This window comes from Festucalex cinctus, chromosome 18 (assembly GCF_051991245.1).
Source record: "Festucalex cinctus isolate MCC-2025b chromosome 18, RoL_Fcin_1.0, whole genome shotgun sequence".
Classification (NCBI taxonomy): domain Eukaryota; kingdom Metazoa; phylum Chordata; class Actinopteri; order Syngnathiformes; family Syngnathidae; genus Festucalex; species Festucalex cinctus.
In genome coordinates, this window is record NC_135428.1 from 14,001,481 (window position 1) to 14,018,235 (window position 16,755).

At 43.7% G+C, this 16,755-nt stretch overlaps 2 protein-coding genes across 3 annotated transcripts in view; one reads left to right on the forward strand and one right to left on the reverse strand.

The window, feature by feature from the left end:
- Positions 1 to 13,281, forward strand: slco2b1 (solute carrier organic anion transporter family, member 2B1). 2 transcript variants are annotated; one of them, XM_077504830.1, is made up of 16 exons: positions 1 to 190; positions 1,121 to 1,228; positions 1,600 to 1,668; positions 2,981 to 3,118; positions 3,214 to 3,397; positions 3,476 to 3,709; positions 3,780 to 3,878; positions 5,568 to 5,698; positions 5,815 to 5,887; positions 5,990 to 6,154; positions 7,952 to 8,141; positions 10,059 to 10,203; positions 10,274 to 10,437; positions 10,516 to 10,580; positions 10,671 to 10,791; positions 12,102 to 13,281. In XM_077504830.1, the coding sequence occupies exons 3-16, from the start codon at positions 1,624 to 1,626 to the stop codon at positions 12,277 to 12,279; spliced, it is 1,932 nt and encodes a 643-aa protein (XP_077360956.1). In that variant the 5' UTR covers positions 1 to 190; positions 1,121 to 1,228; positions 1,600 to 1,623; the 3' UTR covers positions 12,280 to 13,281. The 2 variants fall into 2 exon arrangements, with proteins under 2 accessions (XP_077360956.1, XP_077360957.1); XM_077504831.1 differs by lacking the exons at positions 1 to 190; positions 1,121 to 1,228; positions 1,600 to 1,668 and adding an exon at positions 2,042 to 2,132.
- Positions 13,189 to 16,755, reverse strand: part of serpinf1 (serpin peptidase inhibitor, clade F (alpha-2 antiplasmin, pigment epithelium derived factor), member 1) — a 5,779-nt gene continuing 2,212 nt past the window's right edge. Inside the window, exons 3-8 of the mRNA XM_077504833.1 lie at positions 16,081 to 16,285; positions 15,197 to 15,352; positions 14,914 to 15,117; positions 14,700 to 14,836; positions 14,402 to 14,612; positions 13,189 to 13,601 (exon numbers count right to left, since the gene is read on the reverse strand). Of these exons, the coding sequence (XP_077360959.1) occupies positions 13,351 to 13,601; positions 14,402 to 14,612; positions 14,700 to 14,836; positions 14,914 to 15,117; positions 15,197 to 15,352; positions 16,081 to 16,285 (1,164 nt within the window). The 3' untranslated portion in view covers positions 13,189 to 13,350. The remainder of the gene's footprint in view (positions 13,602 to 14,401; positions 14,613 to 14,699; positions 14,837 to 14,913; positions 15,118 to 15,196; positions 15,353 to 16,080; positions 16,286 to 16,755) is intronic.

Genomic DNA, 16,755 nt, shown 5'->3' on the forward strand with positions numbered 1-16,755 from the left:
TTTGTTTCTGCGCTCTGATTGGACGTTGCAACTGTCAGTTCAGGCTCCTGTTACTCGCGCGCTCCACCCCGCTTCCCTCGTGCACGCGCGCTGCTTGCTGTTTGTTTTTTCCTTCACGCTACAAGACAGGACACCGGTTGTGTGCGAGAGGCTAATTTTTCCCAAAGCGTTGTGCGTACATGTACCTGAAGTGAGTACCTGTTCTCTTGGGAACATATTCAATTACACACTAGTCATGTAATTCTCAGTTACTGCTGTATTTTGACGCATAGTTGCCTATTTGGTTTTCCACTTTGAGCTTACAGTGCTAATTGTTTCTATTTTTAGTCACACGTTGTAGCAATTGTGTTGTGCAGTAGAAAACGTGCATGCAAACTCCCAGTTACAGATTTGGCTGCCCTGTATTACCACACGTTTCTCATTGTGTGTTGATGCCAAAAGGTGAGTTTAATAACTTAGAATGTCCGTGTCAGGTGTTTTTTTTTTGTGTGTGTGTGCACTATGTAGTATGTATGTTGTGGGATGTTAGTTTATGCTAGCTACTTGTTTTGGCTAGTATAAGTAGTTTAATGATGTGTTTCATGTGAGTTCTGTTTAGTTCAACTATACTGAATACAGTGACGGTCTAATGCTGCATTTGCTAGATTATTGAATAGTAGAGATGGGAATTCCGTTGGGAGTGACTGACTGTCCGTCAATTAGTTTGGTTTGGCTTGGAAAAAAAAAAAGACGAACTGACGATGACGGAGGGGTGCCCAGGCCAGGGGCGTGACATTCACAAATAACGGACCGGACAAATCTTGCAAAATGGCGACCTCTGCCAACAAAGTCTGCCTCCAAGTTTTAGTGAAAAGTTGACAAGCCTGTCTTTATTATTTCATATGTGACCTGTGACCATCACATTACGTGTTTCATTAATGGCCTGTCATAAAACCGAAAGGAGCGCTAGCGCTTCCTGCTGGTGACCAATAGTCATGAGCCTGCTGGTTCCTCTCCAGGGACACATTCCAGCTGATGAGCTTCTGCTTGTTGCTTGCTGACTTGTCTTTGTTAACATTTGACATGTGCTCACTCGTCCACTTCCTGTCTCTCCCGACCTCCCTCCCTCTCTGGCTCCAAGGTTCATATTCCATTGGACTCCTCCCACTCAGACGTCCTCGTCTTCCCCTTCGTCTTTACGGGAACAAGCTGCTCCTCTTCATCACCACTACCATCATCCTCGCCTTCAGTGAGTCTCTGATTTTATCGAATCTTTTCTGCAACTTTCTCCACCTCGTTCACTCTTGCAGTCACGTGACTGTGATAATGATGAAGGTGCTGCAAATGTTTGTGCCACTTTCACTTTGGTGTGCGCCACAGTGCTATTAAAGAGCCCAACACTCCCTATACTGCAAAGCAAACAACAGCAATTACTTACTCTTACTTTTAGACAAGGTGGAGCAACAGTGTGCATGTTAACATTCCACCAGTGATAGGCTGCTTCCTTCCCGCCTCTCTAATATGTCTTCTTGGTGTTCCAGCAAGCATGCTTGTAAAGTATGAAGGTCATGTGATGCGTAGACATGGTTTGACATCACTCCTCCTTTTTGTGCTCCTCAGCCTCGTCGTCCTGTCCCATTCGTCATGGAGGCGAAAGTGAGGAGCAGGAGCATCTTCTGCAGCGTCAAGGTAACAATAACCATAAGAGTAACATTTATCAAATAAACACATCCTTTTATGAAAACCTTATTTATTTATTTATTTTTTGTGAAAATCCTCAAAATCATTTTCTAAACAAAATGGCTGACCTCCTGTTCAATTACATGCGTAGTTCCATGAGATTTTTTTTTTCTTTTTGTGCATCCTGTTATGATAGAAAAAATAGATTCTCATAAGAATAGCGATTCTCATTTAGTACGATTCAGAATCTATTTTATTTTAATTATTTCATACTGTCCTGTCCTTGTTTGTGTGTGCCTTTACTGGGAACGCTGTTCATGTTATACCCGATTTGGCCACTTAGGGGCAGTGTGGTTCCGTGCATTCTGATACACAATTAAAAAGAAACCACATTAGAGAGTAGACGTAAAACGTCACGATCAAGCTATGCCAATAAAAGTTGTTTTTTTGCAGCGTAGGAAGAGCCTATGCCGGTGAGTAATGTTAAGACGCTTCTCTGTGTACATTCCTGAAGCGTTTTGTATGAATAGCCGTTCTTTTGAGTGATAAAATTGCTGCAAGAAGTGCGCTAATTAGCATTAGCGGTGTCAGACTGGAGTAGATCATGACAATTCTTTGCTCATCTATTAATCGAATCAGAAATCATTGTCAATAAAATCATTTTGAATCGAAAATCGATTGAATCAAATCGCGGACCCAAAAATCAGAATCGAATTTGATCGAATCGTGAGAGAGTCAAAGATTCCCACTCCTAATGCAGACCAAACTTGTGTTCATCTGGGAAAGTGGTGTCCAAACCCTCCAGCTACCACCCCCAATGTTTAATCCCTTTAATTTTTAAAGGAAAAAAAAAAAGATCACTTCAAATCAAAATGGGTGCCATCCTTGAGACTTTTTCATGTGGCTTCTACCTGTCAGCCTTTCTTTCGCATGTCAAATGATGTGATCGATGTAACCTGTAATAATGTGTCAGAAAGGGAAAAATGAATAAAACAAAACAAAGGACAAGCATCTCTTTTTCATGTTAAGTGAAATTGAAAACCGGCGCTAATTCTTTTTAAGTTGCAAACACCAAAAAGGTTGATTCAATCCAAAATGGCCGACTTCCTGTTCAATTTTGCTCACAAGACTTGAGACTTTTTCATGCATGAAATTGCGATAGAAAAGTCCACCTGAAACTCGTGACGACATTTTTGTGTCTTATCATCAGAGAGACATTCAGCCAATTAGGTGTTGATCTTTGCGCACCACTAGTTGATCGGACCCTCGTACCTTTTTGGCGTGTGAACTAAACGTGCGCTGGTGTTTTTTTGGTGCGCAGTTTTTCGTGGCATGCCAAAGCATGCTACAGCTCTCGCAGCTCCTGGTGTCGGGCTACATGAAGAGCTCCATCTCCACCATCGAGCGGCGCTACGGTCTCTCCAGTCAGAAGTCGGGGCTGCTGGCCGCCTTTAATGAGGTCAGCGCCACCATTTTGGTTTTCTTCTCACAAACATATGGACAAATATACAATTATACCATATGCCAGTATGTATGTCCTTACGTGTCTTCCAGGTGGGCAACACGCTGCTGATTGTGTTCGTCAGCTTCCTGGGGAGTCGTGTTCACCGCCCTCGCATCATCGGCTTTGGCGCTCTGTTGGCGTGTTTAGCCTCGCTGCTCATGGCGTTGCCGCACTTCTTGAGCGGGCCGTATCGCAACAGTGACCGGCAGTTGCCGAACGGTGGCCGCAACGATGGTGAGTCCAAAACCTGCTCTCCACCGCTAGCGTTCCGGACTTAAGTACTCGAGTACAGATACTTATGGTTCCCGGCAGCCACCTGGAACAGCTCCAGCCTGTGCCGTGCGGCAAGCTTTCTCGTCGCCAACGCCACCGCGCCGTTGTCCAATCGGAGCTGCGGTGAGCAGGGAAGCTCCGCCCACGAGGGCATCTACCCTCTGCTACTTTTTGCTCAGTTGCTGCTGGGCGTGGCCTCCGTGCCCATGCAGCCTTTCGGCATCTCCTACATCGACGACCACGCTAGCAATAGGAACTCGCCACTCTACCTTGGTTCGCCGCCGTCATCTCGCCTTAATCGCCTTGTGTTCATGTGACATTCATGATGACATGTTTGTGTCAGGCATCCTATTGGCCGTCACCGCCATTGGTCCCGCCTTTGGCTTCCTTAGCGGTGCCTTCCTTCTGCGATTCTACGTCGACTTTGACAAGATGTCTGCAGGTCTGCACTTTTTTATATCCAGGACAGGCCAAAAGTTTGGACGCACCTTCACATATAATGCATTTTCTTTATTTTCATGACTAACTTCTCACTGAAGGCATCTAAACTATGAATGAACACGTGGAGTTATGTCCTTAAAATAGTGAAATAATTGAACATATTTTATATTCTAGTTTTTTCAAAATAGCCACGCATTGCTCTGAAGATTTTTTTTGGCAATCCCTCAATGAGCTTCAAGATTAGTCACCGGAAACGGTTTTCAACAGTATTGCCGGAGTTCCCAGAGGTGAGAATGCCAAGAGTGTGCAAAGCAGTCATCAGAGCAAAGTGTGGCTAATTTGAAGCAAGAATGTAGAATCTAAAACATGTTTTCAGTTATTTCATCTTTTTTTTTTAAGTACATAAGTCCACGTGTGTTCATTCTTAATCTTGATGCCTTCAGAAAGAATCTACAATGTAAATAGTCATGAGAATAAAGCAGTTGACAAATTGAATACACCTATACATAAAGTACATCTATCTGTCTGTTAACCTACAGTATGTACAGTATCTATACATCTACACATTCACTAATGCATACTGTACATCTACCAGTAAAGCTGTGCATACATCAATACAGACATTATAAAAAAAATACCAATACCGGGAAACCAAAGACTATGAAAATGGGACCCATTTGCCTCCCTGCTTGACACTCAGCATTAAGGGTTGGAAATGGGGGGTTGCTCATTGCCCCCTCAGTGGATGGGTCAGATGTGAACGAATTTCGCCCCGCTTAGGTGGGTAGGGCAATCAGTGGTACTACTTTTTGGCCTCAAACACAGATTAACAAATCTCAATTGTATCGGTTGGCCCAATCACTAATATTTATTAGTTGAAAACACATACCACTTTAACCTCCTGACTACCAGGAAAAAAATATTGTCCAATCATGTTTATTTTGATATTCCCAATCTTCGTGAAGTAACTGGAATACTGCAAAAGAAGTTTTTGAGGAGAAAAAAAAAAAAAAGTTTTTATTTTTAAGCTATGATGTGTCCACTACAGAAGACATTTTTTTTTCTTACTTAAATGCTAGGCTCAAATACAGTTAAAATAATTCAAACAATACCTTGTGTTCTTAAGAGTCTTATAGAAAACATGCTACCAACATTTAAAGCCTAAATTTGTTCAACAAAAAGTGTTATATACTTACTTTTCCTCTTCCCTAAAAAGTGCTTGCACCGAGGGAAGCCATTTTCTTTGATGATGCAACAAAAGGTAGCAAAGCCCCACCCCTACAATTTGGTATCATTGGAAAGCTGAATGTCCTCTATAGAGCACAAAAGGAGTTAATTCAATCGTATGCACTGGGTGGGAGATATTCAGGTTTAAAAAGGTCCACTACAGAGGACAAATTTGAATTGCTGGTAGTCAGGAGGCTAGAGTGGTTGTTTTAACCAAAGGATCTGTCGGACACATAACTACCAGCTAGATTGGTCGAATATAACAATTTTTTTGGTAGATTTGACCAATCTGAGTGTATATACATATACAATACAACTCAACAATTTAATATGCATCTCTCTAAATACTTGTACATCCATTCTAGTTTTTTTATTTGCCTTTCTATACTACACTGTACTAATACTCTAGTACTCTACTATACTATAAAGTCAAGTCTAAGTCTACTATTTGTCAATGTATCAGATGAAGTGCAGCTGGATCGCGGTGACCTGCGCTGGGTGGGTGCCTGGTGGCTGGGCTTCCTGGTGGCGTCTTGCCTTCTCTTCGTGGCCGCACTGCCGTACTTCTTCTTCCCCAGGAGCATGCCGCCGGAGGTCAGGTGGACACGGCTCGCGTGGCACCTTATATCGTGTCACGTGACCTTCATGATGTGGTCCTGCAACTTAGATTTGCGCGACCTTCGCGAAGTCATGTTTTTGTGTTTGCGCAGGATGAGTCGGAAGTGGATGAAAAACGCCAGCTGGATGTTTTCCAGGAAGTTGGCATTCTTCACTTCCTTAAAAGTCAGTGTCTGCTTCCTGTCCCGCTTCCCATCGGTGTCAGTTTCGTCTGGTCTAGACGTGGCCCCCCGGCGCACGTGTGTGTGTTTTGTGCGTCTCCTTTAGGCTTTCCCAGCATGTTGTGTCGGACCCTGCGCAGTCCCGTCTACCTGTTGGTGGTCCTGGCGCAGATCAACCTGGCCGCCATGGTAGCCGGCCTCGCCACCTTCATGGCCAAGTTCATCGAGAAGCAGTTCAGCCAGACCGCAGACTTCTCCAACGTGATGATCGGTGCTGACAATGTTTCTGTTTGTGTGCGTTGATGTATGTGTTAATAGACCCCTTCAGAGTTTGTAAACAATGTGATGCAGTTTAAAGGGCGGGGCTTAGCTGGAGGCAAAAACACCTCAGTGGCGTGTGGTTCTAACAGCAATCAGCATATTTTCACAGAAAGTTCACGTCGGAATGGACGCGGAAAATGACCATTTGAGTTAATATGAGAGTAAACTGACTCCCCACGACTGTGAATGTTACTTTAAAAAGTTAACTCTGACTGATGGGCCGATATTTACTGACCACTACGCACTCACGCACTGGATAGATGATTTAACAGGACTACCCACCGTGCAATGGCCGGACATTTAAATCTATCTTATAGAAAAACTGAGCGTTTATACTAGGGGTGTTAAAAAAAAATCGATTCGGCAATATATCGCGATACTACATCTACAAGAGCTCAGAATTGTTCATTCGGTAGTCTTACCGATTCAACGTCTTATCATCATTGCCTTTTTTTTTTTCTTTTTTTTTGTGTGTGTGCATCGATTTTTAAACTTCCATTTTTAATGGAAGAATATTCAACAAAACGTCTGACTTCGGGTTAGGATTCACACCTTGAGCATGGAAGAATGTTATATGAACGGAACATTAAGCCTTAATATTTTTATTTTAATGCTGTTCAAACATGAAACAGATTACAACCTCTATAAGACTGAAATTTCAGATAAATAAATAATACATTTTCATATAAATCTTACACTCTACAAGTTTACTGATTAGTATTTTTTAAATTTGAATGAAAAAAAATCGCAACAATCGACTTATAAATTCGTATCGGGATTAATCGGTATCGAATCGAATCGTGACCTGTGAATCGTGATACGAATCGAATCGTCAGGTACTAGGCAATTCACACCCCTAGTTTATACTAAAGATAATATGAAGGCCTATAAATCATTAGATGTCTACAACTACGTCTTGAATGGACATGTTCAGAATTTAGAATATAACTTCAGCGAGGACTTTTGTGTCATGCGGTCGCAAGTGCTGCCAAGTCAACGATAGGGACAGAAAACGAGGGTATACGTGGCATGGGCCTCTTCTACAAAAATTTTACAGGAAATCGGAACCATTGTGGGGCGTTTGGTTAGCTAGCGGTTAGCATTCGCGCATGTAGCAGTAAACACAGACTTTTTGTAAGTCCGTGCATGTAAAAAGAATCCCACAAATAATGACTAACTTAAGTAATTTCAATCACAACTAAGTCTAGTCCATATCATTGCCCAGGCTGAATCTGATTGTTAAATCTTACATGATATGAAGTGTGCGCTGCAAACACGAGCATTGTTGATGATAGCCTCAGTCCAGTCCTTCCGCCTAATCGCGTTTAACCACAACCGTCTGCGATTACTTGACTGGCAGAGGCTGGGATGCGATAGAATTTGAAGTTTTTGTTGGTGCTTTTACGGTTCTGGCAACCAAAAACACAACAAGACATTTTCTACAGACAACCAGCGTTGTTTACTTCTAGCTGCACTTCCGTTGCCTCCAGCGGCAAATTGTTTTTGCCTCCAGTAAACACTGTGACGTCATCGTGACGTAGGCCATGAAAGGGTCTATATGCGAGCGTGTACGCGTGCGTCACTGTCTGTCTGTTTGCATGTGCCCTCTTAGCGACGTGTATGTCTGTGAATCTGAATTTCACAACACAAATATGACATTTAGACCAACTTACAACAAATTTTGATGAATTATACATCTATGCACATCTACTAATGTGTTTCAATTCCTTCTGGCTCTTCCTCCAAGGTGGCGTGAGCATCCCTCTGGCCGTGTTGGGAACCGTGTTGGGCGGAGTCCTGATGCGGCGCTGGACTCTCGGCGTCGCTGGCGCCAGCAGGCTCTGCACGGCCGCCATCTTGCTCAGTCTTTGCTTCGCTTTTCCTCTGATCTTCATGGGCTGCCCCACGCAAAAGATTGATGGGATCTTCCCGCCTCGGTAACAATATCCGCACCTCAAACCAAACATAAACATCAAAATCAATCATACAACCAAAAACAGAACCAAAAGAAGAACCGATACTCGAAATATACCAATATGTTTTTTTCAGGCCTGATACCGATAATAATATTTATTTATTTATTTGTTGTTGTTGTTGTTGTTGTTGTTATTATTAATATTATTGTTGTTGTTATTATTAGTAGTAGTATTAGTCAAAGAGATGGATGGATAGCTGATATTTGGAACCAACAGTCACTTTCACTAATTTCACTTTCACTTGTATAGTGGACCAGATGAAGAAGCTTCTATAAATTCAAAGCGCCGCCTAAACTGATACCAAATATTAGAGTATTAAGAACCACTTCGTTGTCTGTATACAATGAAGGCCCTATAGTTAAAGAGGAATATATTAGAGCAGGGGTGTCAAACATAAGGCCCGCGGGCCGGATCAGGCCCACGAAGGGGTTTCATCTGGCCCGCGAGATGACTCCAGTCGGTGTGCTCGGTGGTAAATTTCACTTTAAAAAAAAAAAAAAACACTTCAATGGGACTTTAGAAAAAACAAAAGTAATTCGCATTTACTTAATTAATAATTCCTGAATTGAACCCAGTTGATGTGATGCTGTTACCAAGTTTTCGTCAGTATTTAGCATGTTCTTTGCAATATAACTGATGAATTGCACCCAATTGATATGATGCTATGTTTTGAGCAATACACGCATGCATTTAATCAATGTTTGCAAATGACATTCAGATAATAAAATGCATTAATGTCAAAATATTACGGTATTTTGTATTTAATATTACGCAAGTAATTTAGCTGATTAATCGTGATTAATCAAAATTAAAAAGTGTGATTAATCAGATTGAAAATTTTAATCGTTTGACAGCACTACAAAATCTCTAAAATTTGTAACTTCACAAGTAGTCCTTTACACACAACTTAAAGTTACGGTTTGTTTAATTATTATTATTATTATTATTATTATTATTATCATAGACCGACAAACGTGTTAAATATGACACATATTAAATTACTGGTAACGCAAATAGATATGACAAGGATTAGCGTCCTTATAATGCCATTAACTGCGCCACGCAATGCATTCTGGGAACAATATATATGCAAAACAGGTAGATTTAACACATCCAGGACTCCGTACCATTTGCATTTGTATTATTTTTTTTGGAACAATATGATTACAGCTGAGCGCCGTGATTTAGGGCTGGCTCACAAATAGCGAAAATCTGCGTATAATTGACAGCAATTGTTTTTAAGTTATATACCGTTATTTTACCGATGTGGCCCACTTGGTAATATATTTTCCTCCATGCGGCCCCTGAGCTAACATGAGTTTGACACCCCTGTATTAGAGCATATAGAGAAGAACCCTTACATGCTGAAAGTTCCAGTTTACACCATGCGAAGTCAGGGGCATTTAACCAAAAGCCAAGTTTGTGTAAATGAGCCGCCCAATAATAGAATTGAAAATTCGGTAATGCCAAACCACCACTTAATTTACAACTTTGCAGCAAAGTTTTCCGAACCCTAATCAGTCCTCAAATTTAATTTTATTATTTTAGAAGGCCATTGCCAATATTTCTCAAAATGGTGAATATTGACGCTGATAATTGGCCTGGCTGATAATCTGTCCAGCCCTAACCAATACCAAAACAAGTAACCCTACAACCAGAAACAGAACCAACACCAAAACAAGAACCAAGATCCAAAACAAAAACCAGCACCACAACCAAAACGAGGACCAATTATGAAATTGGTACAATAACGAATGCAACTCAAATGAAAATAAACAACAGAACCAACAGTGCAACAACAATAAAAGAACCAAACCAGAAAACCAACACTAAAATCCAACAATGTGTTTTAATTTTTTGTGTGCGTGCGTGCGTCAGACGCGCAGCGGCGCAATGCAGCTCGACATGCCTGTGCGTCCAGGAATCTTTCCATCCGGTGTGCGGCTCGGACGGCATCGAGTTCACGTCCCCGTGTCGCGCTGGCTGCGTCGCCATGGAAACGGACATCGCCAATAAAGTCGTGGTAAGGAATATTTTCGCCGGCGCCTCATTATCGACGTCATGAAGGAGCTCTCAAATGTCTTTCGGCGCAGAACTTTACAGAGTGTCGTTGTGTGGGTGGGGCCGGCGGCTGGGCCGCGCCCAGAACATGCGGCAGCGGGTGCGGCCACCTCCTGTTGCCCTTCGTGGTCCTGATGGCCGCCACCTGTCTCACCGCGTCCTTATGCCAGACGCCGTCTTTCGTCCTCATCCTCAGGCAAGAAGGGTCCACAACCTCCGGCAAAGTTTTACCGCCAATATGGCCACTTACGTGTATGTGTGTGTGTGTGTACAGGACAGTAACCGCGCGGGACAAGTCACTGGCAGTGGGAATCCAATACATGCTTTTCAGGGTTCTGGGTGAGTTGGATGACGTTACGGCGGTCACGTGAGCAGGCAGGAAGCGATTCGCATTGTGATGCGTCCATGCTTTTGTTTCGGCGTGCGCAGCCTTCATGCCCTGCCCAGTCGTGTACGGCTCCGTCATCGACTCCACGTGCGTCCTGTGGGACAGGAAGTGCGGCAAGCAGACCTCCTGTCTCTATTACGACTTGGACCGCTTCAGGCACAGGCCAGTCTCTTTTTGAGAAAGGCATAGCATGTAGCACATGTTGTCAATGTTGTCTTTCAGCTTCTTGTTTTTGGTAAATGTTTGCTTAGTTAATGTACACTCTAAAAACCGTTCGGTCAAAAATAAGCCAACTAAGGGTCAAAAATGGGCCGATCAAGAAATGAGTCTGTGTAAAACAACTCATAAATATTTTTCTGAATCTTTACTTGGATTTGGGTCATTTTGTATAAAACAACCCAGAAAGTTGTGTCAAATTGACCCATAAAGTGGATCGATTCATTTGTTTTTTATCCTTAATTCGGTTACTTTTGACCCAACAGTCCTTAAAAAAAAAAAAAAAAAAAATTCCATCTACATTTTTTCATTTTTTTTCATGTTATTGTGTGTTTATGTCACGGATTTTAATTTGAAAGGAATAACATTGCCTTTTCCTCACCATCATCAAGTGCAGCCATTGGCGGCCGGCCATCTTATGTTGCCACTCACTTGGCCCGTCGACTTTGAATGTATAGATTTCTCTGTTTTCGCGATATTTTCTGTCTCTGGCGAAAATCCTGTTGTGTATTGCTAGGCATAGTTTGATGTTTGATTCTGACAGTATAATAACCAGGAGCAAAACTATGGTATCACGGTATTAAAATTACAGCTTCGGAATTACCTTTTTAAAATATTGTAAAAAACAAAAACAAAAAAACAAAAAAACAGCCGAATCTATTTCAATTTAAGTCAATCCCAAAATATTCTTGACAATTTGTTGTATGTGCCCCCACTAGTCCAAACACAGCATTCTGGTGAATCTTTGGTGTGTGGAATATGAATAAAGAAGCAAAACCCACCTGTTATCCTTCTCAGGGGGCGGCCATTTTGCCTTGTGCTGTTACTTGCTGTTGACTAAAAATCACTGTTGCTCGGGTAACGACCAGTTCACCTTTTTTTCTGAGGCTGAACCGTGGTTGATTGTTACCTGAGCAACGGTGATGTAATTTTCAGTCAACAGCAAGTGTGACAAAATGGCCATCCCTAAAATGGATATAAACAGGTGGATTTTGCTGCTTAACTCGTATTCCTCAATTGCAATCATAATCAGAATGCCGTGTTTAGACTAGTGGGGCTGTATAGAACATCGAGTGTTTCCATTCTCATGACCCCATACAGGGATCCGAGCATAAAGCAACGGTGTTTTCAGTCAAAATATAACAGAAATTGTCAGTAACCTTGGCAACGTAAGATGGCTGCCCTGTGGCTTCAGCCGCTTTTCATAGTCCGTGGTTTATGTATGCTTGGAAAACGGACTTTGTATGTCTGTGCAGGTTTTTGGGCGTCCAGGGGGTGTTCATGTGCGGGGGTCTGCTCTGCTTCTTCTTGACGGCGCTGGTCCTGCACAGGAGGAAGGCGGGGCCTGTGGGCCCCGATGCGGCCAACCAGAGCGTCTACGAGCTGGTGAACGAGCGCAATAAGGAAGAGGAAGTCAACTCAGGGCACACCTGAGGTGGCTGCGCAAGGCCCTATGAAAAGCCTTGGAGCATTTATTCAATATTCTTCATGTCCACTTTAAGGTGCATGTACTAATAGTACCAGTAAGGCAAAGAGGCACTACTAGTGCGTTGAATTGAATACTAGTGCAGACAAAGTGTGTACTAGTACATGGACCTTAAAACTGAGATTAACTACATTAAATAAATGCTTCAAATGCTTCAAAGGCGAAACATAGGCCAGACGGTTTTTGTAACATGCGAGCAGGCGCAGTTCCGCTGACGTCCACCGGGGGAAACTCACTCAACATGTGGACTGGCCTACTTCCTGTCACGCTGAAAGCTACGCGCTAACGCAATGCAGCCTCCATGACGCCATCTTGCGAACCTCTTGCAAGCAGCGTGCATATGGGCACATGGCTGGCAGGTGTGTGGAATTTTCTGTCCATGTGTATGTGTCTTTATGAATGTGAGTATGTTTCTGGGTGTGTGTTTTTGTATATATTTGGGTGCGTGTGTCTGTGAAGGAAAATGTTTTTTGTTTTTTGTTTTTTTCATTCTTTATATGTGATTTTGTTTAGTTTTTTGTTGAATCAAAAAGAGAGGAAGCATTTTCTTTTCTTCATTTTTTCCTCCCAACACTGGTCTAACCACAGGAATGTGACGCTCAAATCAAAACCACATGGCGCACGCACGCAAGCACACACACACACACACACACGCACCCACACACAAATGCAAATTCATTCAGGAGGCAAACATGAAATGTGTGATATGATCCACATGTGGAGAGTTCATTTTGTGTGTGTGTGTGTGTGTGTGTGTGTACTGTGAATGTGTTTTCAAGTTGTTTTTCTTGTTGCATTCAAATGTTTGAATAAGTTGAGTATAAAAGTCCTCTGACAGGAATACACTTGTTTTTTTTTCTTCATTGTCATGTTTATTTTGTAACGTCACACAAATGTACCACAAGTGACGACGTTAGTGATTAAAAAAAAAAATAAATCTTTTGGCAAAAAAAAAAAATCACTTTTCATCCTCATTGCCCTCCTAGGACCTGCTAAGAGTGTGTGTATGCGTGTGAGTCTTAGATGGTCAGGCCCTTGGGATTAATCACTCTGCCAATGAAGAGCAGGGCCCCCGAAGCTTCATCACGAATGAGGAAGAGGAAGGGTCGGTCCATGCGGTAGGCCAGATGACCGGTGGTGGAGGAGGCGGGCGCCGACTGGTCGCCCTCAGCTGCCGTCTCCATGACGACCTTGTGATTGATGGTGACCAGCTTGGCGGGCTGTGCCGCGATCTTCTCCAAGTCCTGGTCGGCTAGCCAATCAGTGAGCCCTATGGGGATGAGGGGGAGGGGCCAATAGTGAAGACAATTTAGGGTGAGATGTAAAATGTCATAGTTAATATTTTGTTTTTGATCATCGATACACGAGCGTCTCATTTACCCAAACATTTCAAGAACCAAAGAGGTTGGGGAAAAAAAGCTCACCCTTTAGACCCATCCTAAATACACCTTGGAGGCTCCCCATAGAGGCGTCCAAAGATCCACTTGGAAGACCGACCCCAAATACCCCCTGGGGACACCCTTGGACCAATTCTAAATTCTTAGTAATATTTGAAAAATTCCCTATGATGCACACTGAAGACAACCTTAAGACAAACCCTACATAAATCCGTGTGACACTGTGAGATCCCACCTAACTCCCCTGAGACACACTCAATGCAGCCTCGAGACACCCAAAAACTTACCCCTAATTGCAGCCTCTTGAGACTTAGTTAACATACACCCTGTCCCTTTTGGGGTCATCCTAAGACCAACACTAAACGCAGCCTAATGAAACCCCGACACCCACCCCAAGACCTTTCTCAATGCAGCAAAGAGACACTCCAAGAAACTGGAGAAAACCTACAGTAAGCTCCACATTAAAGACACCCTTACACCCAAAATTGAGTATAGATGCATCCTAAAGACACACTACGATCAACTGTAAATGCTGCCTTGAGACACCCTAAGACCCACCTTAAATGCAGCCAAAAGATAGCCTGAGACCCACACTAAGAGCACCCTTGAAAAAGACCCGAAAGAACCCCTGAAGATATCCCAAGTTCCACCCAGAATGTAGCCAAAGACTCACCCAGGTCAGGGAGCAGCGTCATGAGATCTGTGGCGTAGCTGAACTTGAGAACAGGCATGGTGAGGGTGACGTGTGTGGCATGTAACGTGCTGCCCAGGTCATGCACAAACTCTGCGGTTAGCGTTTCCTCCAGCGCGGTCAGGTTGGATGTGACCTCCTGAGGCAGGAACACGAACATGCTCACCTGGTTCTGCAGGAGGATCTGCGCGATCTAGAACAGGAAGACAACACACTGAGGTTGGTGGGCGTGGCCTCCGTGTCATCACTCAGTTAGATGGGGAATGCCCTACCCACTTACCGTGCAGCTCAGGTCAGAGTCCACGCCTATCTTGATGGGGTAGTTCTCCTGTTGCATCATGGGAACCCGGACGGGTGCTTTTCCCTCCTGCTGGAAGTTCTGCAATGACTGTGGTTGGAACGCTGTCACCCACTTCCCTGTTTGGTGAAATAGTTGTTTTTAGCCCTGTTGTAATTAGCTTTGTTGTAATTCTTGTTGTTATCGCTAACCTTACCTTTAAAGTAGGCACCGGCCACAGCATTGACGCCAGGGTTTCTGGGCAGGGGTTTGGCAAGGAGGCGCTGCACCTTGTTGCCGGTCTCAGTGGCAACCCACTCGTTGATGTCCTTGGTGTCTTTGCTTACGCCCTGCAGGGCTTTGGGTCGAATGCCATATTGCTGCTCTACAGATGTGAAGAATTCTTGCTTGAGGCGCAGACCTGAGAGAAAAGGTCATGTTGCATCATGGGAAATGTGGTGTCAAGACAAGCACATTTGGATCAGGTTGAGAGGACTGACGTCTGGCCAGATAGATGCGGGCTGCGGTGCTCAGTCCTTTGTTGCCTGACTTGATGGAGGCCAAGAGGTCCCTCAGAGTGTTGTGGAGCTGAGGGTCCTGCAGGGTGTGGTACCTCAAGGCCCGGAACAGTTGCTCCTGGGCACGCTCAGAAGCGCCTGTAGAACCAACAGCATTAGCCCAGTTTGCTGGGTGGTCACCCAAAATGAAGCCTAGAAACACACTGAAGATATCCTACAGACATTCTGGAGCCACTTAATACCCATCCTAAATACAGCCAAGGGACACCCTGAAGATGTCCAACGATATCCTGGAGACACCCACCCTCAATGCAGCCTGAATATATTCTTACAACACCATGAACACAATCTAAGACCCACTATAAAAACACCCTAAGGGCAAGCTGGAGACACCTTAATACCCAACATAAGGACACCTAGGAGGCACCATGAAGATGTCCAAAGATAACCTGGAGACACCCACCCTCATTGTAGCCTGAAGATGCCTACACTTGAAACAACCTGAAGACATTTAAGACCTACTCTTAATTTAAAAAAAAAAAAAAAACACCCAAAGACCAACCTGGAGACACCTTAAGACCTAATGTAAGGATACCCAAGAGACACCATAAGACCCACTCTAAAGATACCGTGGATACAACCCAAAAGCCACCCCAAATACAGCATAAAGACACCCACAAAACACCCTAACAACATCCTGGAGACCACATAAGGGCAGGCCCAACCTAAAAACAATTTATAGAGACCCTGGAAAGACCTAAGACCCACCTTAATGACACCCTCAGAGCCAACGTGGCAAAACATGCCATAAAGGTAGTCTAGAAACACTGTATTGGTTTGATATTTTTCGAGTCCTATGTGCTCACCCATGGCCAGCTGGGAGAGGACTGCAGAGACGCTGATTGGAGCGAGAAAGACATTGGTGTTGTCCTGTTGGGTTGCCAGCGCGCGGAAAAGGTTGTAGCCAAAGTCTGAGGTGGCAGCGGCCATCTTGGTGGCAGGCGTAGTGAAGAGCTCCACATGTTCCTCTTGTTCGTCTTCGCTGCCCGCCGGCTCGTCCACCGTCTGTGCCTGCATCATAAAGGGACACACCCTCATCAACGCACACAGGCGACCACTTACATAATATAAGTTGTGTTTTCCCTATAGTGCCCTATACACTAGTGTAGTAGTGTCAAAGTCCGGTCTTCGAGGACCTGAGTCCTGCATGTTTTTGAGGTTTCCCACGTTCAACACGCTGATTCATATTTAAGCTCATCAGCAAGCTTTGCAGGAGCCTGATAATGATCCTGATCATTGAATCAGGTGGAGAAACGTCAAAAACATGCAGGAGTCAGGCCTTCGAGGACCGGATCTTGACACGCATGCACTAGTGAGTTGTCAATCTTGTAGTGTTGTTTAGGGTTGGGGAATCCAGATCCAGGAAATAAAAATCCTGCCTCAAATTGGTGCTTCGACTCAACTCGCAGATAAACAACCTCATCTTCAACTGTTGAGTTGAAGCACTTGTGGCTAAAGCTAAACTGTTTCAGCGTTTTTAC

Coding starts and splice junctions, on each gene's coding strand:
- slco2b1 (XM_077504830.1), top strand. CDS start 1,624: ATGGAGGCGAAAGTGAGGAGCAGGAGCATCTTCTGCAGCGTCAAG. Junction 10,438..10,515: donor TCTTTCGTCCTCATCCTCAG/GCAAGAAGGGTC, acceptor GTGTGTGTACAG/GACAGTAACCGCGCGGGACA. Junction 10,792..12,101: donor TTGGACCGCTTCAGGCACAG/GCCAGTCTCTTT, acceptor ATGTCTGTGCAG/GTTTTTGGGCGTCCAGGGGG.